The sequence below is a fragment of the Microtus pennsylvanicus genome, chromosome 1 (genome assembly GCF_037038515.1).
Source record: "Microtus pennsylvanicus isolate mMicPen1 chromosome 1, mMicPen1.hap1, whole genome shotgun sequence".
NCBI classification, from domain to species: domain Eukaryota; kingdom Metazoa; phylum Chordata; class Mammalia; order Rodentia; family Cricetidae; genus Microtus; species Microtus pennsylvanicus.
This window is the reverse complement of record NC_134579.1, coordinates 173787301-173814768: the sequence shown is the minus strand read 5'-3', so window position 1 is coordinate 173814768 and position 27468 is coordinate 173787301. Positions and strand designations below refer to the sequence as shown.

General features: G+C 40.9%; 1 protein-coding gene across 3 annotated transcripts in view; it reads right to left on the bottom strand.

Moving 5' to 3' along the window:
- Positions 1–1955: 1955 nt before the first annotated feature.
- The window catches only part of Nt5dc1 (5'-nucleotidase domain containing 1), a 107890-nt gene continuing 82377 nt past the window's right edge, over positions 1956–27468 (bottom strand). Inside the window, exons 9-12 of one of the 3 annotated variants that reach the window (XM_075945552.1) lie at positions 15089–15207; positions 13079–13231; positions 9427–9595; positions 1956–3424 (exon numbers count right to left, since the gene is read on the bottom strand). In XM_075945552.1, the coding sequence (XP_075801667.1) occupies positions 3294–3424; positions 9427–9595; positions 13079–13231; positions 15089–15207 (572 nt within the window). In that variant the 3' untranslated portion in view covers positions 1956–3293. Of the gene's footprint in view, positions 3425–6145; positions 6280–9426; positions 9596–13078; positions 13232–15088; positions 15208–27468 lie in introns of those variants that run through there. The other 2 variants (XM_075945541.1, XM_075945563.1) reach the window with 2 other exon arrangements.

The window sequence follows — 27468 nt, the reverse complement described above, 5'->3', positions numbered from 1 at the left end:
AAGGCCTGCACGTAGGAAATGCATCAGGTGCCAGCAACCTCAACGACTAGCCAGCTACCTGATAGTTTGTAACTCAGCAGAAATCTTGGTACATTGTCAAATTTTTGCTTAGATGGCTAAAATACTTGGTTATTCATTTTTATAACCCATATGTAGATAATGTGGATGTATTTAGCCTCTAGACCTTTCTGGAGCAGTGTCTGGGGAAACTATCACTCATAACTGAAGTTGTGAAATCTTTTCAATGTGTCTAGGTATATTTCAGTCACATACTCATACTCTGGGTATTCCTGTTAACGGTTTTGTCTTTTGAAGATGGTGTCACTGTGTGTGCAGCCCAGGCTGGTTTCCAACTCTTGACTGCCCTGCTTCTGTTCCCTACGTGCCAGGGCTACAGGTATGTGCGCCTGAGCACTCCCTCACTATTTATTTATTTATTTAGAGACAGGGTTTGTGTTGCTTTGCAGCCTGTTCTGGAACTCGCTCTATACAGCAAGCTGGCCTAGAACTCACAGAGCAGCCTGACTCTGCCTCCCGAGTGCTGGGATTAATGGCATGTGCCACCATTGCCCGGCTTTGAGTGCTACTTTCAAAGCACCACACCGTTGGAGGGAAATCATTTAACATTCACACATTCCATGTTTCTTACAGAGGATATCAGAGGATATTTTAAGCCCCTTAAGACTTAGACCAAAGGAGGTGCTGTTCGCATAAACGAAAACAAGGATGGTTCACAAAGAGTATCATCTTTCCAATGACAACAGTATCTAAGTGATAAAGATCACTATAGGTCCTTAAATTATCATTGAAAAACCCACTGGTTATGTTAGAAAGTACCCTGCTTTTTAGTGCATGTAACTAGGAAAGAAGAAACCCAGGCTTGAAAGATAGCTCTGTGGTTAAGAGCACCTGTTACTCTTGCAGAAGAGTCCCGTTTGCTTCCTGGCATCCACATTTAGTGGCTCACAATCATTTACAGACCAGCTTCAGGGGATCTAATGCTTTCTCCTGGCCTCCATGGGCAGTTGCATGCATGTGTTCATACAGACAAGCAAGCATACACATAAATAATGATATAAACTGCTTTTATTAAAATTTTTAATTTAAAAAATTATGTGTGGGTGCCTCGTGCATAGAGACCAGGAGGTCAGAAGAGGGCTTTGATTCCTTGGAACTGGAGCTACAGACAGCTGTGAGGTGCCCAGGTTTTCTGCAAGAGCAGAAAGTTATCTTCAATGCTGAGTCATCCACCTCTCCAGCTCCCTCTTTTTAATTTTTACATTACTTCCCCCCCTATTTTAAATTTTATTTTTTTTATTATTGTGCCTATTTGGGCACGAGACTGGCACGGGACGTGTGCAGAAGTCAGAGAACAAGGCAGTGGGGTCTGTTCTTTCTTTCCACCTGCACCTGGGTTTCAGGTCCTCAGACTTGGGCAACGAGCACTTTTATCCCAAAGCTGCTCCTCAGCCCCGTGTTTACCTTCCCTATCCATTTAGAAACACTGGCACATTTTATGAAACATGAAATAAAACTGAAATGTAGCTTAATAAACACTCACTCACTAGAGTTGGCTGTGACAAGTCAGTGGGTGTGAGGAGAGTATTCTCTGAACTCTACTCTTCTTTGTGAGGTCAGGTAAGAGGGTGCCTCGGTCAAGGTCGCCTCGGTTAAGGTCGTCAAGCGGGAGCTGGCAAAGGACTTTTCACTTGAAGTTACTTTACTCTTTAGCGATCAAAAAAAGTACAATTAATTTTCAAATTTGGGGCTTCTCAATTTTTAGGCCACAGATGGCTCAGTGGGTAAAGGCACTTGCTCCAAGTGTGGTAAGCTCAGTTTAATTCATGGGACATACAGGGCAGAGGGAAAGCACACACACACACACACACACACACACACACACACACACACACACACAGTAATAAGCATTCCTGTCCAGTAACACAAGAAACATATAGAAGGGAAAATAGCTTTATTTTAAAGCAAAGTGAACTCTCTACTTAAAGCCTACAATAGATAGCATCTTTCATTTGGCCCTAAGCTTGATTGTGCATGCTTAATATAACACTCAAATGACATTTTGGATATCAAATACATATATATCATACATACATATATATATATCTCAAGTATATATATGTATACTTATCGATCAACATTAAAGACGCAGATGATAAAGAACAAAGTTATCCTTTTAATTACCCTGAGAAATGCATCCTCATAGTACACTTTGGAATTTATCTGAACATTTACAAATTTTAAGAAAATAGATTTTCAATGCATATGTTAATATGCTAAATTCCAAGAAAAAATAATGATGTTTTGTAGTCCTGTCTATTATAGACAGGGAGGTTAACTGGCAAAAGGGGTCCCAGGAACTTACAAAAATATCAGCTGAATCTAAACATCTTGTGTGAACATGATCTGAAGCAAAGTTACTAACATAACAATCGAAACTGCACAGAACACCTCCCCTGACCTGGAGCGGATGAATAAACTTGTGCTTCTTTCAGCCGTTACTTTCTCTTCCCAAGGACAAAGCTGGAACTGAGCTGAATAGGTGTAAGTTTAACTTCTTCCTAACGGGAGACATTACTAAGAAGTAAGGCTATGTTATTTGAAGAAATCATGTCTTTTTACTTATGTATTTTGGGAAAAGAGCAAAAAGCTTGATAGCTTGGAAAAAGAATTGAGTTTCACTAGACTCTGGTATTCACTATGAATTCTGGTTACATTTTTAATATGGACATAGGAGAGATGTGAAGATTCAGCTGTATTTATCCAAACAAATCTATTTTGGAGTACAGGATTTACTCACTAGGTCTCAAATTACAGTTGAGAATCACATTCATTGGAAGGCTTGTTTAAAAACCATTGCTGGTCCTACTCCTAAAGTTTCTGATTTTAGATTTGGAACAAGGCATTCAAATTTGCATTTTTAAGATCTAGGTTTCTCTGTATCAGTCTGTGAACCAGGCTTTGGAAAGTGCTGGACTAGGTAGATATATAAATATATGCTTGCATATGTGTTTGTTATCATCTTGGGAGAATCCACAAAACTACTAGTATAGAAAATATTAATTCATGTTCTTTTTTAGTTTAGGGCACTAAAATTTTTCTATAACAACTGTTAAACATTAAAATGATTTATATAAAATTATATATATTTTAAAAAGATAGATTAATAAGGACCCATTTGGTCAATTTTCATTGAAAAATTGTTCCTATAAATTGTTTGCATTTTTTGAAATTTATCATTTTTTAGCAATATGTCTGCTGCACATATGGTTGGTTCATTTTTCAGTAAGTATTATTTTGCTCTCTGTGTCTTGAGAACCCAAGGTATAATGGACTGGTGGATAGTAACCAGCTGTCTTTGAATTGTTTGTAGAGAATCTTGTAAATTTGTAGTCCAGGGGTAACTCTGGGAGGGAAGGAAAAGAAAGACTGTTTTATAAGACACCAAACTCCTTTCATAAATCCAAACAGATTAAAATTCAGTGTTCATGAGCAGAACAAGAACAGTAATAATAGTAACATTATTGCTGTGGATGGGGAATGACCATGAAGCTTCTACACTACATGAATAACTACAGATGCCTAAGGAATTCTGGGAGTGGAAGACACGGTTTTCCCCAGGGAAGAGCATACCATTGATTATCCAGTGCCATGCGGTTAACCTTGAGAACAGGCACATACAAGCATGTTATACAGACTAAGTAGTTTGTAGCTATGTATTCAGGAATACGTATGTATATACATATATGAATATAACAATAATTAATGAAAAAAGAGGCAATGAATTCTAGAGCAAGGAGGGATAGATGGGAGGATCTGGGAGGAGAAAAGGAAAAGAGGAAATGAAGTAATTATAGTGTCATGAAAACAAAAAGAGTAATAAAGCAAATCAGCCTTTCTATTTTATCAATAATTTTGATACTTGTGCTACAGATAGGGTGGCACAGAGTATTGGGTGAATACATAAAATTTACAATATGATTTATATTTACACATACTACACATAATCCCCAGAAATCCGCCCAAATTATACTTTACATAAGGTGCCACTGAGAGGCATCAAGACTCAAGCCGTCAGTCTTTACCAGAAAAAACCTACTGCTGGATAGGAAGAAGGAACCTTGCTTTCCTGATGTCAGAAAAGCCACATGTACTGCGAAGGGAAAAAGATGCAGCACTCGTCAGCGTTGGGCGCCTGGATTCTAGATATTTAATATGAGTGACATTAACTAAGTAATGTGCAACAGCTATGCTGCTTATGTAACAACAAAGACTAGTTATTAAGAAATATGGGGGCTTGATCTGGAGAGATGGCTCAGCGGTTAAGAACACTGGCTGTTCTTCCAGAGGTCCTGAGGCCAATTCCCAGCAACCACATGGTGTCTCCCAACCATCTATGAGATCTGGTGCCCTCTTCTGGCTTGTACACATACATGCAGGTGGAACACTGTATACATTAGGAATAAATAAATCTTAAAAAAATAAAGAAATATGGGGGCCCATAAGATGGCTTCATAGTTAAAAGCACTTGCTGCTCTTCTTGAGCATCTGAATTTGCTTCTCAGCATCCACTTCATGTTTTTCAGAAACACCCATGACTCCATCTCAGGGATCTGATGCCCTCTTCTGGCCTCTATTCCCTAATCCACAAACACCTTAAAAAGTAGCATTGATTGGAGAGATAGCTCAGTGGTTGGGAACATGTACTGGTCTCAAAAAGGAGTCGAGTGTGATTTCCAGAGTCCACATTAACTGGCTCACACTGATGGTAACTACAGCTCTAAGGGGATCTGATGCCCATGTGGACCCCTGCATTCCACTGCACACACCAGCAGAGGCACTGATATACACAGACACACATCATTTAAAGTACAAAAATAAACCTTATAAAAGAAAAAGAAATAGAAATAGAAAACAGGGGAGATGACTCAAGGGCTAACAATGCTTGCTGCTTCATCAAGGGGATCCGCATCTAGATCCTGGCATTAATATTAGGCAGCTCACCAACACCTATGCCTCCAGCTCCATGGTTTCTGAAGCCTTTTTTCTGGCCTCTATGGAACCCACACATATGTGTGCGCACATAGTTATACACACCTCACTAAAAATAACAGAAATAAAAAAAATAAACCTCTGGCTCGGGAGGTGGCCCATTTGGTAAAGTACTTGTCATATATACAAGGACCCTAGCTGGATCCCCAGAACCTACAATGAAGAACTGGGTGCAGCGGTGCACAGCTGTATATCCCACTGTTGGGGAGGTCAGGCTCTCTAGCTCGTTCACTAGCTAGCCAGCTTTTCTTTCTTGGTTACTTGGTGAGTTCCAGCCCTGTGAAAGGGAAAGGTGGATGCTGCCTGAAGCAATCACGTGCGGCTGCGCACGTGTGTACACACACACACACACACACACACACGTGCATGCACGCACGCACACGCATGCCTGCAGCCCCCCCAAGTCATGCACGCATCTGGGTATAGAATAGGCAAGCTAAGGCCAAAACCAAAGATCATCAAACTAGTGATTCATGAGACTGTCGAGTCAGCGAGAAGGAAACTGTTCCATCTCTGTGGTAAGAAGTCACTGGTGGTAGCTGACTACTTGGAACAAAATAGAAAAGAACTCCCTTCTCCTGATTCTCGCTTATTGTAGCAGTTTTCTCTTACATTCTGTCATGAGTCCACTATATCAGCTCTATTATTCCAACTGCGGAACAATAAAATGCAGGGAACAAATGAACACATTCCTATATTGTAAAATAACACAGAGAAACAGAATGGCTCTGGGGACTTCAAGAGAAACTAGCAGGATTTGAGTCCTAAAAAATTTTAGGACTATTACACTTTTTTTTGAGTTGCCTTTTTCATTCTGAGGTAAGCAAAGCAATGGTGTCTTAACTACAGAGTCTGTGGCTGGCATAATCAAGCTAGGGTTCTGTAGGAGACCCAACTTGTTCCTAAGAATGTGATTACTGTGTTACATTGTAAGGAGGCGTCTCCAACATCAGAAAAATAAGATACAAACAACCCTCTTCCCTTTTCCCAGCAATGAAACAGAGCTCCTTTCAGTTTTGTTTGATCTGCTTACTAGCTCCTCAGACAGAAGCAGGCCCTGTCAAGTTCTCTCCTAGGGTGCAGAGGAAAAGCTTTTGGAATAAGAAAGGCGGGGATAGAGAGCCGGCTCAGTGATTAAAAGCTTCCATTGTTCGTCCAGAGGACCCTAGTTCAGTCCAAGCACATACACCAGGTGGCCTTCACAGGCACCTACAGGCACGGGACAGACAGAAACAAACCAACACAATTAAATACATTAAAAAAGAAAAAGAGAGGTACACTGAGGTGACAGCTGAGGGGTAATTTTCCATTTTTTTTAGAAGTGAACTTTAGAAGTGAACTTGAAATTCATTTTTCAACTTTCTTAGGGTTTCTTAGGTTAACTATTCATAACCACATCCTGACAATTTTCATAACCATGCAGGTATCTTAGAATAGTCTCATGGCTTCTATTATTCTACTACCCCAATAAAATTCTGAATTATTTTGAAAGAAAATAGTTTCTATAACAGATTTTTTTTTTGTAGAAAGATTTTAAGGCTGTCTTTAATTTTGTGTGTTAGTAGTTGAACAAGTAAAAGGAACATGGCAAAATACCCTTTCAGAAGGACAGACTGACACACTGTGTTTGCACACAGACACACAGATGGATCTTTTAGAAGGTCAAGCTTATCTTAGGGCCAGCACCATCATCCTACTGACAATCCAGGTAAACACCTTCTTTCTGCCTCATATCATCCTGTAGGGAGGACACGTGCATTGGTGCCATCAGCTCTAACCCAGGAATGCGAAGCTCAGACCTGTATCCAAGCTTCAACACCAGAGTGAAGTCACGGGGGCCCAGAAGGGACAACCAACACTTAAGGACACATGATATGCAGGAAGATCAATGAGAGACGAGGAAAGCCCATGTTCTGCCATGCCTTCATGCTGGAGGCTGGGCTGGCTGCCAGCAGCAGGAAAGCCGGGGACTTTGGGCAGTCCTGCAGTGCTGCGGAGACAGAACTGAGTGCCTAGGAGCCCATTGCAAAAGAAGGACAGAGACTGGATTCTACCTAGTTCAGAAGGGGACTGGACTCTGAGATTCCACATAGAGAGCATACAACTCTACAGCATGCGGGCTCCTGAGCAGCTTCTCAATTAAAAAGGGAAAGACTTCCGAGTGCCAGACTTTCAGTTACTTTGTATTTTCATGAGAACTGAGACATCAACAAGAAGTGGTTGCCTCTCATATTAATAATGAATGTTTCCCCAGGGGTCTAGTTTGTTCCATATGGCTATAGCTACTCTTGGATTCCCCAGTTACAAAAATCTTCATCCCTTTCCATTTTACCTTTTATGTCTCCTTTAGGCTTTTTTGAGTCTCCTGTGGTTTTACCTGGGGGTGCTTTATTCTGCACCACCTTCCTTCCTGCCTAGCTCCCTCCCACAGTGCTGGGGATCGAACCCAGGCTCCGGTACATGCCAGGCAACCTCCCTCTGATGGAGCTGCACTGCCAGGTGCTGCACACCTCCTCTGAGCTATTTCACGGGACACGGGACACCAGTTCACCTTCTACTGTGTCTAAACAGCTATGAAGCCTATTCATTACAAATCAATTTTGATTTGGGAAGGTTTAACTAAAAATTTGCATCCTCTTAGTTTTTACATCTCTACAAAATGTCTCATTTCTTTGTTTCCTATAGTTGGTTGAGTTTGCTGTATTTTTTGTGCTCTTAGGAGACCATATTCCTGGAATTGTTCACTCTGGGCTATACATTATATGAGTTTTTCTGTTGGGTTTTTTGTTTGTTTGTTTTGCTTTGCTTTCTTTTGCTTTTCCATCATATTTAATGATTTGTGTTCTTTTATTGGGAGGGGGGGTTGAGACAGGGTTCCTCTGTGTAGCTTTGGAGCCTGTCCTGGAACTAGCACTTGTAGACCAGGCTGGCCTCGAACTCATAGAGATCTGCCTGCCTCTGTCTCCCAAGCGCTGGGATTAAAGGTGTGCACCACCACTGCCTGGCTGCTTTTTTTATTTTATTTTATTTTTTCAAGACAGGGTTTCTCTGTAGCTTTGGGGCCTGTCCTAGGACTAGCTCTTTTAGACCAGGCTGGCTTTGAGCTCACAGAGATCTGCTTGCTTCTACTTCCAGAATGCTGGGATTACAGGTGTGTGCCACCACTACCTGGTTTACATGGTGATGTGGGAGTGTCATCTATCTGTTGCTTTCATTGGTTAATTAATAAAGAAACTGCTTGGCCTTTGATAGGCCAGCCCTTAGATAGGTGGAGTAAACAGACAGAATGCTGGGAGAAAGAAGCCGAGTCAGGCAGTCGTCATGATTCTCCCACCCGACACAGACGCAGGTTAAGATCTTTCCTGGTAAGCCACCTCGTGGGCTACACAGATTATTAAAAATGGGTTAAAGCAAGATGTAAGATTTAGCCAGTAAGAGGCTAAAACTAATAGGCCAAGCAGTGTTTAAAAGAATATAGTTTCCGAGTAATTATTCTGGGCTAAGCTGGCCGGTGGCTGGGAAGCGGCCTGCAGCTCCTTACTACAACATGGGTTGTTTTAGGGAAGCATTTGAGTCCCAGAATAATGTATTTCTCAAAAGAGAATGGGCACTCATTTCAACCAAGTGTATGTGGAGGTATTCACCATGAATGGAGGAACTAATGACTTGTTGCTGTTCAGCTGTCTGAAGCTGAGCTTTAGCCTCTGAAAATGTGGACCCTACCTTAATTCATCCTTACAACAGGGACTGAAGGAGCTCACCAGGCCCATTATCCCTTCTAGTTCCTATCTTATAAGTTACACGAATTACTGAAATGTTTACTCAACCTCAGTGGACTCTTTGGAGTGGTGGTGGGGAAGCAGCCCAAAGCCAGGTTCATCTTACTGGGCTTCCTAAGCATCTTGTCCTGGTAATTCTCCCAACCTGTACCCTATTCCTCCAAACAAATTTTTTTTTTTAAAAAGTGTCCAGCCTTAGTAATTGGTTCCAGAAAAGTTAAGTGTGTGTGTGTGTGTGTGTGTGTGTGTGTGTGTGTATGTATGGTCCTAACCTAGGCTGTATATCTAGAAGCTCTTTTCACTGAAAAATAACTCATTATACAGACTGAGCAGGATATATTTAGGTGTGTGTGTGTGTGTGTGTGTGTGTGTACATATATGCATGCAACAATTAATGAAAAAAGACACCATAAATTTGGAAGAGAACCAGGGATATGTGATAGGAAGGAAAAGGAAGTGAGAAATGATGTAATTAAATTATAATCTCAAAAATAAAGGACAAAAATAATAATGTCTTGAGAACCCTTCTTTTAAGACAATGCCTCTAACAGGGAGGCTTCCCAGGTATCCCCATTACCTGCAATTGTTTCAATGCTTGGAATTGCAATAGTGCTGTAGGTGCTGATTCTCCTCGAGGACCACGTATAAACCAAGGAGTCTTCTACATTCCCTCGTCTGGAGACTGAGTCAATAAAATATGAGCCCCATTTATTAGATAATGAATATAGAGGCTTTACCTTCGGTGCCTGAAAGAGGAAGAACAGCTGTGATCAGAATGATCTCTGCAGTGAACTGGTCTTGCAAGAGTGTTTTCACTCAGTAAACAAATGGAAGTAGGAAAATGCTATAGGAACCCACAGGTCCAGTTTGGGAACCCATTTCAGTTTTGCAAAGGAAATAACATTTCCTTATGATGAGTGCCCCTTAACATGACCCAGAATTGGCTCTTTAAATGGCCAGTTGTCACAATCTGAAAACTATCCTACAGTATATAGTAAGATATTTTCTCTATGATTAAAATAATTCGTATTACTACTATTATTATTACTATTATTACACTGAAGGATAATTAAAAAAAACTTCATTGGAATTTTCCCAGTATTGTTCCTTTTAGAAGAGAATGAGGAAATGAAAATTTATTTATCACTTTCAGTATATCTTAAACATGAAGCCAATACCTCAATAATAGTTTAAAATTACTAGAATCTATCTATCTATCTATCTATCTATCTATCTATCTATCTATCTATCTATCTACCTACCTACCTACCTACCTACCTACCTACCTATCTTTAGTCTCACTGTATATTCCTGGCTGGCCTAGAAGTTACTATGTAGACCAGACTGGCTGCAGACTATATTACAGAGATCTGCCAGCTTCTGCCTCCCAAGTGCTGGGATTAAAGGTATGCATTACCATGTCTGGAATATTACTTCTTTTTTTTTTCTCTAAAAGAGTATTTTCAAGTCTTCACTGAGAAGACTGCGATAAATACTTTCATTTCTAGGGCTAGCCATAGGCTCTTTCATAGGTAGACTCTTTATGCATGGGTTTTCCGAAGGGTAGACAGTTATTTCTGTGTGCTTGTGGATGTGTGTGCAGGCCAGAGGTCGATGTTGAATGTCTTGCTGGACTGGCTCTCTCTAAACCTTATTTTTTGAGATAGGTTCCCTCACTGAACCTGGTGCTCACTGATTTGACTAGAGTGTCTTGCCAGCAAACGCTGGGGACCTGCCTGCCTCAACCCCCTACCTCCTGCAGGCATTATAAACACATGTTACCAAGTCTGGCTATTTAGGAACTTGGGTTCTGAGGACTGAACTCAGGTCTTTATGATTTTGAGGCAAGCACTGTACTGACTGAGCCGTCATGCCAGCTCTGCAATCTGCTTATATCCTTCAAGTTCTAACTTGAGAAATCATTCCTTACAATGTAGTTACCCTCATAGCTGCTTTTCTACTGATGTGAAGAGACACCATGACCATGGCAATTTATAGAAGAGTTTTATTAGGGGCTCATAGTTAAGGTTCAAATCCAAAATCATCATGCTGGGGAGTATGGTAGCAGGCAGGCAAGATGCTGCAGCAGTAGCTAAGAGATTATATTCTTGTCTGCAATGAGGGCACAGAGAGTTCTGGCTCTTGAAACCTCAAAACCCACCTGCAGTGACATGCTTCCTCTAATAAGGCCACACCTCCTAATCTCCCAGTTTCAGCAGCTTGGATCAAGTATTGAACTAGATGAGTCTATGGGGGTCATTCTCATTCAAACCACAACACTTACAAAAATATTTTCAAACTTTCCTATTAATTTTGACTGACTAAAGTTTCCTATTAATTTTGATATCTTTATGATTTATTCTATCGTGATGGTCATATAACTATAAAATATGACAATTTGCTAAATTGCCTTTTAATTTTATTCCACATTTTTTCTCTTTTCTCACAGCCAGTTCTGTTACATGGTGGAATCAAGAGGTATCCTTGTCTCGCTCAGAACTTGGAAGGAGACCCCACTGGGACCTGCTCAGGTCTCCATGTAATACACACACATACACACACATATGCACTGTTTCTCTTTCTTCATTTTCTTCAAATATATTACATTCCTACTACGGATTTAGTGGACAGGCTTTTCCTAATTAAACGACAGTAACTTTTTTTTTTATTTGTTACAAATGTTCACTATTAAATTATTTTTAACCTAAATTTAAAGACACAATATTCTAAAAAGTATGCAATTTCTTTTAAATTTGTTTTTAGTTAAATTAAGAAACAAATTAGGACAGTAAGAAAGGAAGCTGCAGAAGCGAGTTCCTCGCCCCTTAAAGACAAGGCTGGCTGCATGGCACCAACACTCTGCAGGTAATTCCTAGTTTCAACAACAGACTTCTGACCAGCTGATCCGTTTTGGTTTATAAGGCGAAGAAAATTATTCCCCGCCTACTCTGTCTTGCTAGTCACGAACATCTGCCATTTTTGCTCTTCTGTCACCCAGGTCTAACAGAGGAGCGGTAATCAGCTGATGTACCAAGATTATATAGAATCACACGTTTTGTGTAAAAGCTTGTCAAGTTCCATTTGAGATGTCCTTGGTCCTTATGCTTCCTGCCACAAATCAAGGGAGATAAAAGTGATCTTCAAATTCCAGATGGACTCCACTTTGGAAAGCACTGCAAACTGTCACAGAAATTGTATGCGAACAACGCACTCCATCGCAGAACGTGCCACCGCAGTAACAGCCTGTGCTCCAGGTCGCGGCAGCCACTTTGAAATGACTCCGCTTTTAACCAACTTTATTTTTGAAAGCTCATTTAGACTGCATAAAGTCATCACAGATAGAAAATTCAATCCTTCTGTGGGTAGTTTTGAACTTTCTGAATAGAAAGAGAGTCTCTCATATAGTTCATGCTTGACACTTGGTAGAAAAACTACATTTAACAACCGCAACAGTCTGTTCACTACAATAGGACTGTATTGAGGTCAGGGGGCTCAGGTTTATGTCAAATCATATTTGTGAAAAGACATACAATTGCTCTGTTTACTCTTAAATGTAGGCAGAGAGAGATGTGACAGATCACATTTTTTTTCCTTTTGGTATTTTGTCCTCGATGATTTCACACATGTGTATTATGGATTTGGATAATAATCACCTCTTTATCCCTCTCCCCCTCCACTGGCCCTTGAACTCCCCCTTCCCATCAAGTCCCCTCAGACTTCCATGTCTTTTTGAAAAATGACTGAGTTTAATTAGGGCTGCTTACATGAGCAAGGGTGTGGGTTTGTTCACTGGAACATGGGCAACAGCTATACCACTGTAAACAACAACTCCTCTTCCCTTACAGCCTATAGCTCCGCAATTGCGGGAGGGGAGACCTTATGCAGTTCTCCCCATCCGTGATATAATGATGACGGCACACACTTAAAAGCAGACGATACAACTAAGTTGGCTACAGCTATCTGCTTAGGCGGAAGCTGTTAAGTAACAGTTATTCAAACAAACTACAGAAACATGAAAGTATTCACTCAAACCAGAACATTTTTGGAGGGAGTGGGGGAAACAGGGTCTTATGAAGCCACGGCCAGTCCTGAGATCCTGATCCTCTTGTTCCATTTATTATTTGGTGGGACTGTGTTTATGCCACCATTTCCAGCTCATTCTAAAGTCAGGAAGCCTAAGGAGACTTCAGCTTTCAGCCACCTAAGAAATGGACAGACAGGATCCTTACCTCATATTTTCCTCTCTTCTCCAGAGGCTCTGCTTCCTCAGCCTTCTCCATGTCCTGCCCCCGAAGCTCCTCGAGAATGAGGACTGTCTCCCAGTTACTATAGTGATGGGCTGGGAAAATATCTGAGTGCATGCTGTCACCAAAGTAAACGACCTATGATTCAGGAGGAAAATTCTGATGAGGCATGGGTGTGAGAGTGGTGACCACCGAAAATAGAAAAAATGCCCTCAACATGCACCGGCGCACCAGAACCAGAAATGACACAAGCAACTTAAACTTCTGTAGGTAATTTCACAGATGAGCAGGTATTTGTCCTGTCTGAGTCACAGCTTTGTTGAAGATGGAAGGCAGGTAACAATTTTATTTCATTTTCCTAACGAAGAAGCGAGTTTGTATTTTCACACATCTGTAATTAAATCTGCCTCTAAGAACTAAAACTGACAACATATAGGGATTGCCTATAATAAGAACACATATCATAACCACTGTTCAAGAGTTTATACACCCTGAACTCGCCTTGGACCTGCTTACCCAAAACCCTGGGTGCCCTGGATCTGCTGAAACAGAACTCATGGATATACAGCTCCAGCCTGTAAAGTTTGAAAGTTCCCCAGGCATTCTGAGGCAAAGCCCTACTGATCCAGACCATAGCCTTCAATCTACACAAGATGGTGTGAGGTTAAGGGGTAAGAAGCAGAGGCTCCTCATCCAGGTTCTTTGTCCACTGAATCCCTGGTCCCTTCTCTATCCAATGATTTCTCCTGCTCCTTACGGTATACATCGTGTAGAGGAAAGTATTGTGGATAAACATGTACCAGTGTCTAACGCTGACAATGTGATCAAGGGGTCAAATGCAAGCAGTTCTTTAAGGGAAAGCTGCTAAGTCACTGCCTGTTTTGTATATGAAATATTCCTTGATTAGTCATTATCAGAAAGCCATTTCTCAGGCATCCCATGTCTGAATCATGTACCTCCTACATAGATGGCCCCTTGGGAATCCTTGCTTTTCTGACATAGATAAGATCAGTATCAAAGTATATCTAGTCAGAAGAAGAAGAAGAAGAGATGGAGCAGATGCTCAGAGGCATATGACCCACCGAAATACTTAACTTTAACCATTTAATCTCTTCATAATTGTCACAGTCATGAGAAGTAGGAGGTAACTGGTGTTCAGATGTCAACCCACCAGAGGCGTGGTTATCTCATGGAGGACTAAGCCTGTCCAGACAAGGTCTGCAGCACCACCGATTCTGAAAGCTGTTGTTCTCTTTTGCTGAAGCAGCTTGGTGTCTTCCCTATACCTGCATTGTAATGTATAATCTCATGTGATGTGTATATGTAATCCCATGATTGCATTTCAATCTTACGGGCACATATATCTGTGGGTAGTCACAAAGATGACTTTTCATTTCGCTATATAGTTTTGATATATAGAATATATACTGAGACTTGCTTCATAACTGGATCTATTTGTACCACAAGGACTGTGGACATTTAAAAGCTAGGCTTCTTCTTTTGCTTACTAGATGACTTCCCCCACCCTATGAGGCCTCCAGTGAGAGAATTTGGTCACATAGCCAGAAACCTTGGTTCCCAAAGCCATATCTCTGTTCTATTCCCTGAGATATATTAGAAGTCACCTCCCTGCAATTGTTTTCCATTTGGCAGGACATGCAGTTAGGAAAGGAGTCTTTCATATAGATTATATTTGGGACTTTCAAAGATAAAGGGGCATCCAAGCTCAGAAAATTGCCTTTGTTCTGCGTGTGTATCTAAACTGGATCTTTACAGAACAGGAGGAGAACATCAGGAGAAGAATAAAGAAACTGATACAGAAAAGTATGCAGTGGAGAGTTCACTGCACCCTCAGATCCTTCTAGGTCCTGCACTTGCTGTGAGTCTTCTTCTGAACCCTGAGGGGCCACTGAGGCTGGCACTCAGAGGTCCCTGATATACAACCATTTGTATTTGCATGAGGATATCAAGGACTCTGCCTCAATCAGAAATTACCTTGGGTTCGGGCTTGCCGGTCATTTTCTTCAGAAGCTCATAAAGGTGGGTCGCATTGCCTTGGGAGTACCAGCCAGGTTTATCCAGAGAGGGCAGCTCCTCTTGCTCCTCATCATTCTCTGCAAACATGGGTGACAAACACTTGTTACTTGGGCTACACCCAGGGCTATAGACCATGTACAGAAAGAAACCAAGTGGGAAGGACACGTGCATGCAGTAAGCTCTGTGTGTGTTCACATTTGTTAATTTATTTATGCAGACATGGGTGCAGGCATGCAATGATGTACATTTGGAGGTCAGAGGACAAATCTCAGCAGTTGGTTCTGTCCTTCAACTACATGGGTTCTACAGATTAAACTCAGGTTGTTGGGTACTGTGTCTTGGCAGGAAGCACCCTCACCCGCTGAGCCATCTTGCTACCCTGCCTCTACTGTAATAAGATGGTCCCCTTAGGAAGCATCATCAAGGAAACCCAACTAAATCCTGCCTTTCGGGAAGCAGGTGAGAAGGAACAGACTTTTATTGGTAGCCATTTAAATCCAGGCTTAAAACTTGCACCCTGTCTCAGCACTGAGAGGGGGAGGTAGACATGGGTCCCACCCCTAACAAATAAGCTATGTGCACTTGGTACCTGCTTACAAAGGAAAAATTAGTAGTCTTTAATGGAGTCTCACTGGGTGTATTAACCAGACCAGGGTAAGCCCCACACCCAGGAGGAGTTGGCCAACACAAAACAAACACGATGGTATTTTGGTAGATGTCTTTTCTCTACCAAAAAACTTTTTTTTGTCTTATTGATCTTTTGCTTGTATAGTGTGGTGTGTATAGTTTTTTTTTTTCCTGTTTGTTTTCCTAGAGAGAGAGAGAAAGAAAGGGTATGGAGTTATATACAGATGAGGAACTAGGGATGGTTTGGGAGGGGTTAAAAAGGAGGAAAAATGTGATCAGAAAATATTGTATAAGTGTTTTTAGTTAAAAATATTGCAGCCAGGCAGTGGTAGCACATGATTTTAATCCCAGCACTTGGGAGGCAGAGGCTGGTAGATCTCAGTGAGTTCAAGGTCAATGTGGCCTACAAAGGAAGTTCCAGATCAGCCAGGACTGTTACACAGAAATCCTGTCTCAAAAGCAAAACAAAATAAAATAGAACACAATAGCACCTTAAAGGATTCAATTACTTCACGTGCCCCTAGCTTAGGGCAGGAAGAGGGAGTAGCGGAGGACCACCTGATAACAAAGCACGAGTGTTAGCTGCTCCAAACTGTCTTTTCCCTCCCTCCATGCTACTCGGTCTCTGCCTTCTTCACAACTGTCCCTGTCCCTTTCCCAGGACTGCAATGAGTTTAGATTTCAAAAACAGTTGACCTTTTCTTTCTTTTGTTTTTTGTTACCTTTGACCTCTTTGTTGTCAAAGGGCCTCCATGAGACACAGCCACATGCTATATACAAAAGGCCCTCGTTAGAGAATGAAACGGTCTCTACTAGGATCTGCGAAGGACAACTGAGAGGTCCTAAAGATTAAGCTGTTGTTAGCTTTGCTATAAAATCAGCCTTGGAACAGGACAAGACTTTACACAGAAGGGGAAAAGTTACATAAGTCAGGTATTAAAATCACATCTCTGGTATTGTACCTTAAGCTAAAATTTAACTTCTACATGTAAAAGCCATAAGCAGGCTCCCTAAATGTGTGTTCAGCTTGTAATATCAATCACCTTATATGTGTATTTGTCGAGTAAATGTAGGCTACTGCAGCTTAACCTTACAACAATAAGTGAAATATATTTTACTATAACATGAGATAAATGTCTAGTCAATCTAAACTATTTTGAACACAGCTGAAAGTACAAATATAGATGATTAAAGTTTCATATACAACTGGCAGCTTATGGTCAAAGACTCTTTAGCTCAGTCTTGCTGTGAGTATAGAATCTGTTTTTTTTTTTTAATTTTTCTACACAACCCAGTGAAAATCCTACTTTCAAAAGAATAGTTTGAAGACCAGACCACCTAGCAGCTCAACATTCAAACACTAAGAAGATCCAGCCTGCTTCTTGGAGACATACACGGAAAGTGATCCATCCCTCATCTATTTTTATTTAGTACCAAATATCTTACTTGGTGTATAATGCAGGCTGTGGACAACTTGTATGAGGTTCTGGGTTTGATTTCTGACCCCCCCCCCAAAAGTTTCTGATTCAAATGTAGAGACCCCATAATCTAAAAAAAGTGAGGTAAGAAAGTAATTGATTTCTGTTTCCAGTTAAGATTCTAATTCATTATACAGGGTATGCAGAATCTATCTATAGCTTTTTCCTTATAAGAGTGAAGGATTCAAATCAATATAAAAGTAGTAGGACAAAGACAGTGAAAGCCAGAAGATCCTGATCAAACGTTATGCAGATATTAAGAGACCATGGATGCCAGCCTAGATTAGTATACCCAGAAAAACTTTCAATCACCATAGAAGGACAAAACAAGATATTCCACAATAAAACCACATTTAACTAATACCTAGCCACAAACCCAGCCCTACACGAAGTACTAGAAAGAAAACTCCAACCCAAGAAAGTTGGCTACATCAATAAAAACACACAGAATTGATGATCTCAGAGCAGCAAATCCCAAAGAAAGGAAAAAACACACAAATTAATATCACCAACAAGGAAAACTAAATGAACAGGGGATAGCAATCACCGGTCATCAATATCCCTTAATATAAATGGACTCAACTCACTTATAAAAAGAGTCAGGCTAACAGACTGGATACAAAAACAGAATCCATCCTTCTGCTGCATACAAAAAACACACCTCAACATCAAAGACAGACATTGACTCAGAGTAAAGGGTTGGGAAAAATTTTTTCAGTCAAATGGGCAAGCTGGTGTAGCTATCCTAATATCTAAGTGCTGTGGAACAATGGTCTGTACCCTGTCACTTGTATTTTAAATGAATGCTGATTTTCCAATTTTCCAGTAGCCAGGCAGGAAGTATAGGTGAGGTGACCAGGCAGGAAATAGAGGCAGGGCAAGGAGAAAAAGTGAATCCTGAGAAGAGGAAAGAGGCACTCTGCAGTCATCACCCAGACACAGAGGAAGCCAGACACAAAGCAAGGAAGATGTGACTGCTTTGCCAAAAAAGGTACCAAGCTACATTGCTAACACAGACAAGAATAATGGGCTAATATAAGATGTTAGAAAGAGTTAATAAGAAGCCTGAACCAATAGGCCAATCAGTTTATGATTAATGTAAACCTCTGTGTATTTCTTTGGGACTTAAGGACTGAGGGACCTGGTGGGACAGAAACCTTGATCAACATCTAACAAAATAGACTTCAAACCAAAATCAAACAAAAGAGACAAAGAAGGACATTTCATATTAGTCACAGGAAAAATCCATCTAGAGGAAATCTCAATACTGAACATCTATGCCCCAAATATAAGGACACCCTCATATGTAAAAAAAAACATGTCTAAAGCTTAAATCATACATTAAACCCCACATACTAATAGTGGGAGACTTTAACACTCCACTCTCACCAAGTGGAAAGGTCAGTCAGACAAAAAATGAACAGAGAAATAAGGGTAACAGATGTTAGGACTCAAATGGACATAACAGACATCTATGGAATATTCCATCCAAACATAAAAGAATAACTTCTCAGCACCTCATGGAACCTTCTCAAAGATTCACCACATACTCTATAACAAAACAAACCTAAAAAGATACAAAAAAATTGGAATAACCCCATGTATCTTATTGGATCAAAATGGCTTAAAACTAGAATTCAACAACAACGCTAATTCCAGAAAGCCCACAACACATGGAAATAAAACAATGCTCAAATGGGTCAAGGAAGAAATAAAGGGAGAAATTAAAGACTTCCTAAAATTCAATGAAAATGACCACACAACATACTCAAATTTATGGGACACAATGAAAGCAGTTTTAAGAGGAAAGTTCATAGTACTAAAGGCCTACATAAAAAAGCTGGAAAAATCCCACACTAGTGAATTAACAGAACATTTGAAAACTTTAACAAAAAGAAGCAAACTCACTCAAGAGAACTAGATGGCAGGAAATAATCAAATTGAGAGCTGAAATCAACAAAATAGAAACAAAACAATATAAAGAATCAATGAGACAAAGAGTTGGTTTTTTGAGAAAAGCAACAAAATTAGACAAACCTTTATTCAAACTAATCAAAAGGCAGAGAGAGAATATCCAAATTAACAAAATCGGAAATAAAAAGAGGGACATAACAACAGACTCGAAGGAAATCCAGAGAATCATCAGGTCATATTTCGAAAACCTGTACTTCACAAAATTGAAAAACTTAAAGGAAACGAACAACTTTCTGGATAAATATCACTTACCAAAATTAAATCAAGACCAGATAAGCAAATTAAACAGACCTATAACTGCTGAAGAATAGAAACAGTCATTAAAATTTCCCAACCAAAAAAAGCCCAGAACAAGATGATTTCAGTTCAGAATTCTACAAGATTCCTCAAATTGTTCCACACAATAGAAACAGAAGGAATATTGCCAAACTCTTTTTATGAGGATACAATTACCCTGATACCCAAACCACATAAAGACATTACTAAGAAAGAGAATTATAGACCAATCTCACCCATGAACATTGACACAAAAATACTAAATAAAATACTGGCAAATTGAATCCAAGAACACATCAGAACCATCATCCACCATGATCAAGTCAGCTTCATCCCAGATATGCAGGGAGAGTTCAACATATGAAAATCTGTCAATGTAATCCACCACATAAATAAACTGAAAAATGAAAACCACATGATCATCTCATTAGATACTGAAAAAGCTTTCAACGAAATACAACATCTTTTCATGATAAAGGTCTTGGAGAGAGCAGGGATACAAGGAACATACCTAAACATAATGAAGGCAATATACAGCAAAGCAACAGCCAACATCAAACTAAATGGAGAGAAACTCCAGCGATCCCACTAAAATCAGGAACAAGACAAGGTTGCCCACTCTCTCCATATCTATTCAATATAGTTATTGAGATCCTAGCTAGAGCAATAAGACAAAAAAAGGAGATTAAGGGAATATAAATCAGAAAAGAAGTCAAACTCTCACTATTTGCAAGTGACCCCCAAAATTCTACCAAGAAACTTCTACAACTCATAAACACTTTCAGTAATGCAGCAGGATACAAGATTAACTAAAAAAAAAAAAGAAAGAAAATCAGTAGCTGTCCTGTACACAGCTGATAAATGGGCTGAGAAAGAAATCAGAGAAGTATCATCCTTCACAAATAGCCACAAATAGCATAAAATATCTCAGAGTAACTCTAACCAAACAAGTGGAAGACATGTATGACAAGAACTTTAAATCTTTGAAGAAAGAAATTGAAGAAGACACCAGAAAGTGGAAAGATCTCCCATGCTCTTGAGGAGGCAGAATTAACATAGTAAAAATGGCAATCTTACCAAAATCAGTCTACCGATCCAATGCAATGCCCATCAAAATCCCAGCAAAATTTTTCACAGACCTCAAAAGAACTGTACTCAACTTCATATGGAAAAGCAAAAAACCCAGGATAGCCAAAACAGTACTGGACAATAAAAGAATTTCTGCAGGCATCCAAAATCCCTGACATCAAACTCTACTATATAGCTACAGTACTGAAAACAGCCTGCTATTGACATAAAAATACAGGAGGACCAATGTAACTGAATCTAAGACCTGATTTTTGACAAAAAAGCAAAAAATATTAAATGGAAAAAAAGCATATTTAACAAATGGTGCTGGCACAACTGGATATCAACATGTAGAAGAATGAAAATAGACCCATATCTAGCACCATGCACAATACTCAAGTCCAAATGGATCAAAGACCTCAACATAAAGCCAGCCACACTGAACCTTATAGAAGAGAAAGTGGGAAGTACGTTTATACACAACGGCGCATACACAGCAGAAAAAAAAAAACGACATCTTGAAATTTGCAGGCAAATGGATGGAGCTAGAAAACATTATATTGAGTGAGGTAACCCAGACCCAGAAAGACAATTATCAGATGTTCTCACTCATAGATGGTTTTTAAACATAAAGCAAAGAAGACCAATCTACAAATAACAATCGCAGAGAACTTAGACAACAATGAGGACCCTAAGAGAGAAATACATAGATCTAATCTACATGGGAAGTAGAAAAAGACAAGATCTCCTGAGTAAAATGGGAGCATGAAGACCATGGGAGAGGGTTAAATGGTAGGGGAAAGGCAGAGAGTGGAGCAGAGAAAAATGTATAGCTCAATAAAATCAGTAAAAAAATAGTGAAACTAAAAAATGTAGCAGGACAAAATCATAGCTAGTATAAATGAAATGTTTCTAATAAAGAAGTCTGAAGAACACCATGAAGGGTGTTCTCATTACATGTGAAAGGTAGGGGCCATGGTGGATGTGTAGTTAGCCTGGCAAGGACTCTTATTTCCTGAGCCTCCCTTTCTAATTAGCCAATTGTGGCAGAGTATGAAATCATCCTCTCAACCACCAGCCAACAGGATGAGATCACCATCGGGCAAGGATAAAGGATCAGAGCCATCCCAAGGGTCACCCATGTGCTTGCTAGCCTGCTTTGAGCCTTAATGTCCCCTTTTTATATAGATGTTTTACCTTGCTCGTTGTGTTCCTTTGTGTAACACTGAGATTATCCTTCCTCTGTTTCTAATATTACTAAGTGATGGATTGGAAGCCTTACTGCCTTTAGGATTCCTTCCTATATGTGAACCTTGATGAATGGTTCCTACTTAGGGTCATATAACTTTCCCACAATGTGAGCCAGAATCCCCCAATTGTACATTTTCATACAGTCTATGCATATTTCTTGCCATGAATAGACAGAAAAAGTTCAAACAAAAATATTTATTAAAATGCTAATTTGTGTTGGGGGTTATGACATAGCAATTATTCTACTAATGGCTCCTTTTCTAGGGTGACATGGCTATTGTCTTTTGAATCCTTAGTAACTGTGGGTGTAAGTGAGAGACAGGATTGGGTCCTGCACAAGATTTGTTCCATTGACTGTCCCTTTCTCTGTGGGAGAGGCTCATGACGTGCCACCCCTTCCTGAGGATTCATAGTTAGCCACTTAACTGATAGAAAACCCTTTTTCTTTTAGTGGTTTACTGATAGAAGCCCATGTTCCCATTACTAACCTAATCATCTCACTAAATCATTGGTGAAATTATTTCTTTGTTTCTGTTGGCATCCTGACTAGGGTGAGCTGATTTTTAATTGTGTGTCCTCAGGAAAAGTTTAAAAAATGGGCTATACTAGTAAAATTATACTAGTAAAGGAAACAAACAGTTTGCTAGTAAGTTAGAGCAAATTCAATAGAACAGAAACAGAAGAGGACCTGTGGAGAGATGCCTTACTGGAAAAAGTGCTTCCTGAGGATCTGTGAGCCCACATAAGGCCCAGTGTGGTTAGCACACATCTGTAATCCCAGTGTGCCTAAGGAACTGTAACTGCCACAGTGAGAGATTCCAGATTCAGCCACTTTCATTCAGTAATGTTTCAGTTTTATGGGCACAGTGCTAAGGACTGCTTCCTAAACAAGGCTGCTACCCATAGGAGGCGCATCTCAGTGAGCAAGACATCGCAGCAGGCAACTTCCCTATGATGCCGAGGAGGGAATGACCAGAAGGGTGCTACTACCTGTGAGTGCCACAAGGCAAGGTCAGGGGGTCACCAGAGGATGGGGGACACATCCCGAGTATTTCCTTGTCCCTGAAAGTGTCATCTTCTGAGCTTAGAAATGCAGAAACCAAGGCTTCACTGGGCCTACCGAACCAGTCTCCATTTCAACAAGAGCCATAGGTGGTTCTGTGTATACACTAGTCTCAGAATCAGGGACAGAGAGAACAGTCAGGACAACGACCTGGATGACAAGTAAAAGGCCATGTTCTTGCAGAGATACTATAACCAGTACATATTAGGGAAGAGAAGGAGAACTTACTAGCCAAAGGATGCTTATATGAAGTGGGGATCTACGTGACTGTATGAATGAGTTAAATACTGTGCCTGCCAATAAGTGAGGAACTGGAAAGCTACTGACCAGCTTAACAGCAAACGACAAACTGACGCCAGTGTGATTGACAAGCCCTAGAAGAGGTAGGAGGAGAGCCCTGGGGTGAGAGATTACATAAGGATTGCATGGTGATGGGAAAGGGAGAAGATAGGGGGCTCTGGCTCTCTGGCAGTTTCACGGTTAAGTCAGCATGGCAATCACACAAGGTGATTCATCAGCATGCTTGGTTGTCTTTGTTTTCTAGCTGGAAGGGAAAATAAATGTTGAAAACAGCAAGTGTTGCGCAGGGAAAAATACCCGTGAGAGTCAGGAAAGGAGACTCAGCTAGGGAATGATGGGGGCGTCCACATGTTGACAACAGCTGAGGCCAAGGGACCAGAGATGTATGTTGAATTTCCAGAATGTGGAGAGGAGTGAGTTGGCAGTGTAGTGGCCAGATAGGAGCTGGGTTCATGCGACATTTCTAATCTCGTAAGGCAGAGACTCTCCTTCTCTCCTGAAAACCCTAGCACTGGTTAGGGCTGGGGTCTCCCTTTGCGTAGTGCAGGAAAGGACGCTGGAAAGAGGCAGATTCTGCCTACATAATGATTCTCTCACCCCCACACTTTTCTTTAGGTCAGCAGGGATCAGGCTGAAAGAGTTGCTGGGCCCCCATTGGCTACAGCACATCAGCTCTTTTCTAGTTACCATGACAACTACTGATGTCAGGCACATGCCACTGATCAAGGACACACTGAACACAGAGATTGGCTCCTGGAATTTTCTATTTCATCAAGGTCGCTGTCTTCATTTTATTTCTGCTTTTAACTGTTTGGAACAAAGATTTAATTTACCTCTGGCAGTCAGAGCAGAAGCCTGATCTGATGGGCATTGTTAACAGGGACTATGGCTTGAGGGTTACAAGGCTGATGTGGGCTGGGGCTTGGTGGTGACTGATTATAGTGACCCAAGCTTACGGCAGTGCTGCATGCATCAAGTCACCAGAGAGAAGATGATGGCAAAGGCAGGAAGGTAGAGGCCAGACGAAGGACAGATGTAGAGCAGGGTGACCCAGAAAAGTGCTGAGTTATCATCATTTTCATAAGATCCGTGGCTGGCAAAATTCCTAAGAGACTGTGGATTTCTGGATTGTGGAAATGACAGTGTGCTATCTGGCAGGGGTGCTGATGAGCTCCAATGAGCAATCCCAGTTTCCAGACCTATTCCGGGGTGTGGAAAGTGTAAAAGACGAACTATATCTCTGTAGGTCAGAGAACAAAAAATTGGAACCCCCTCAATGCACAAGTGAGAACAAAAGCACCCACAGAATCAGAAAGCCAACGGAGGGGTGGAGGTGCACACACAGAAGGCTGGGATCATTAGCAAGACAATGGAACTGGAGAGGGGGTGGGGCACTGACACAGCTGGTGGGCTGGAGAGGGAGATTACAGGAATTAAATACAGCCATAGGGCAAGAGCCACCGCACAACTGTCTGCGAAGAGCCACGCTGTGCTCTGATGAACACAGACCTCCACACCTCCTCTTGCACTCCCAAAGTCATCTATTCGAGCTAAATCCCCCAATTTCAGGATTCTTTATATCTTCTATTTAAACGTTTTATATCATTAGTCCAGCAAAGAAAAGAACCTTAGACACACTCGGACACTGAGACATTTCTAACCCTCTCTACTGCGAGCATGAAGACACATTCCTATGGGTTTTTTTAGGCATCGTACAGAAGTCACAACAGGGCATAGCTCTACGACGATGTAGGCTTGTAAACAGCAGAGTAGAATTACAAAGTTAGGTTCCTAAGACTTTCTGGATTCCACGCCAGGGGTAATATAGTAAAAATGGTCAAATGGGTTATGGCACACTGAAAAGCTGCCTTCTGCACAGCAAATGAGACAGTCAGAGTAAAAAGACAACGTGTAGGAGGGCGACTATATCTGCATGCCCCAAATAGGGGGTTACTCTCCAAAATGCATAAGCATTCAAACACACTCCAGGAATGGAGCTGTGTGAGGAGAATTCTGAATGCTTGTGAGAACACGCCAAGAAAACAAGACAGGAGTCTTCCGACTTCCATGTCTTCGAAACAGGGAATTGTTTTGGGAATGTGTTTACGTGCTCCTCCCAGGTGTAGTGGACAGGGTTTACATTAGATTACTCACTATTGCTGCTGTTATTCAATTAATTGTGTAGCTATCCTTTATATACTTCTATGGAAAAACGTGTTTTTGCCATGTGTGGCTTGTCCTTGTGATTGTATAGAGCTTGAACTCACAAGAACTTTACTCATCTGATTCTTTCGAACTCCCAGAATATAAATTGTCTGAGGCTTTAAACACGGTTGGCTATTGCATTTATTATTTATGCAGTCCACTGCATTTTTAGGCTCCTTTCCCCATGTCCCACTGTCTTTGGAGTAGTAAACAAGGAGGGGGTGTGCGAATCAGGGCCCTGCAGTCAGCCAAGAGCTGAGAGTGGGGACTCTCACTCTCAGGAGCCATCTCCTGAGAAGACTAGGGGAGTGAGCATGAAGGGGCAGAAACCAGGGAAGGCCTTGCCATGTGTTCAGCTTGTATTTAAAGAAAGGAGAGCACAAGGAGTCACAAAGATTAGATTGCTTGCAAATTGTTCATGATTACAATCCCTAGTTTCCGGAATACAAATTTTAGATGAAAGAGCATGGGACAGAATCCAAAATTACATTGAAAAGGCATATGTCCTAGGGGAAAAGATCCCTGTTCAATTTTGGGTCACTTGGGGATTAATTTGGACTATTATTAAAATATTTAAGGGTGATAAGGAAGACATTAATCATGAGGAAGAGATGGCTAATTCCTTGAATGAATGGATACTAGATGACCAAACTTTAAAACTGGTTTAAAAAAAAAAGCAAAATCCAAAGTACAAACAGCACTACCGGTAACTGTGCTGGTGACAATTCCCTCCGTTCCTTTCCTGGAGCCCCTTTTAAACAGACAGCCTCCATCGCTGAAAATGACCCTGAAGCACTGGGTGAGAAATTTGATAATCACCGCCCCCTCCCCCAAATGGTTTCTCTGTGTAGCCCTGGCTGTCCTAGAACTAGCTCTTGTAGATCAGGATGGCCTCGAACTCACAGAGATCCACCTGCCTCTGCCTTCTGAGTGCTGGGATTAAAGGCATGAGCCACAACCGCACGGTGATACAACCGCTCGGCGATAAACAAGTTTTTGATGAGGACTTAGGAGAGAATATGAAAAAGCTAATTTTATAGCCTAGACAAGCTAGGGTATGGAAGGGAAATGGATTTTTTTTTTCTCCCAATTCCTCAAGAATTGTGCTTGGTGTTTCTCGTGCACTAACCAATCAATTTAAAGTGTTAGAAGGAGTGGTGGCATTGGATAGACTGTATATTATCTCTAGAAGCAAGAAAAGAACTACAGCTATTTGAATCCAGTCTAAAAGAGGCCTTTGTATATTGTGTGGCTCCTTTACTTAAACTTACTTATTTTCCCCACTAAATTGTTTCCTACAGGTATTACAGCACAAGAGGACAAACCCTTGGAATGGTTTGTCACACCACAAGGCCTGGAAAATACAACTGCTTACTTTACACCAGCCTTCTCCCATTCCACAGGCAAATGCTTAGTGTACTGACGGTTCATCTAATGATACAGGAAGAATTTATGGTCCAGATGTTATCAATCTATTAATACTTCTTTTTCCTCAACCCAACAGGTGGACCTGGTTGTTTTGATTCACTTATTATGGTTAATTCATAAACCCTTAAGCATTGCTTCTGATTCTGCTTACACTGTATTTTCCCCAGTAATAAACTTACACTCCTGCAAACTCCACCCCCCAGAGTCTCCAGCATAGAAAACCATTGTACTTGCAAATTGTCCTTACCTACCTGCTTTCATACTGTCTTTTCTAGTTACTTACATTACCTAATGGGATGTAAAGGCAACATGAACAGCCATCATGTGTTATCTAGAGAATGACAACAAACACATCTGCACTTGTTGTGTTCAGTGCCTATGCACTTTCTTTGAATAGTTTAGACCTGAGGTTGGTTGAATCTGCAGGTGTAGACGGCCAGGCATACACACAGTGAAATACTCCTTAGCCTTAGGAAGAAAGCAATCTTATTTGTAACATTGTCAGTTAATCTAGAGGATACAAGGTTAAGTGAGATAAGCCAGGCACAGAGAAAATAATGCTATACGATCCCACAACACCTGACCTGGAAACAGACTGAAAGTCATGAGAGACAGGGAGGTTGGGGAGATATAAGAGAAAGGTGAACTGTAAGGATGAGTGCTTGAGT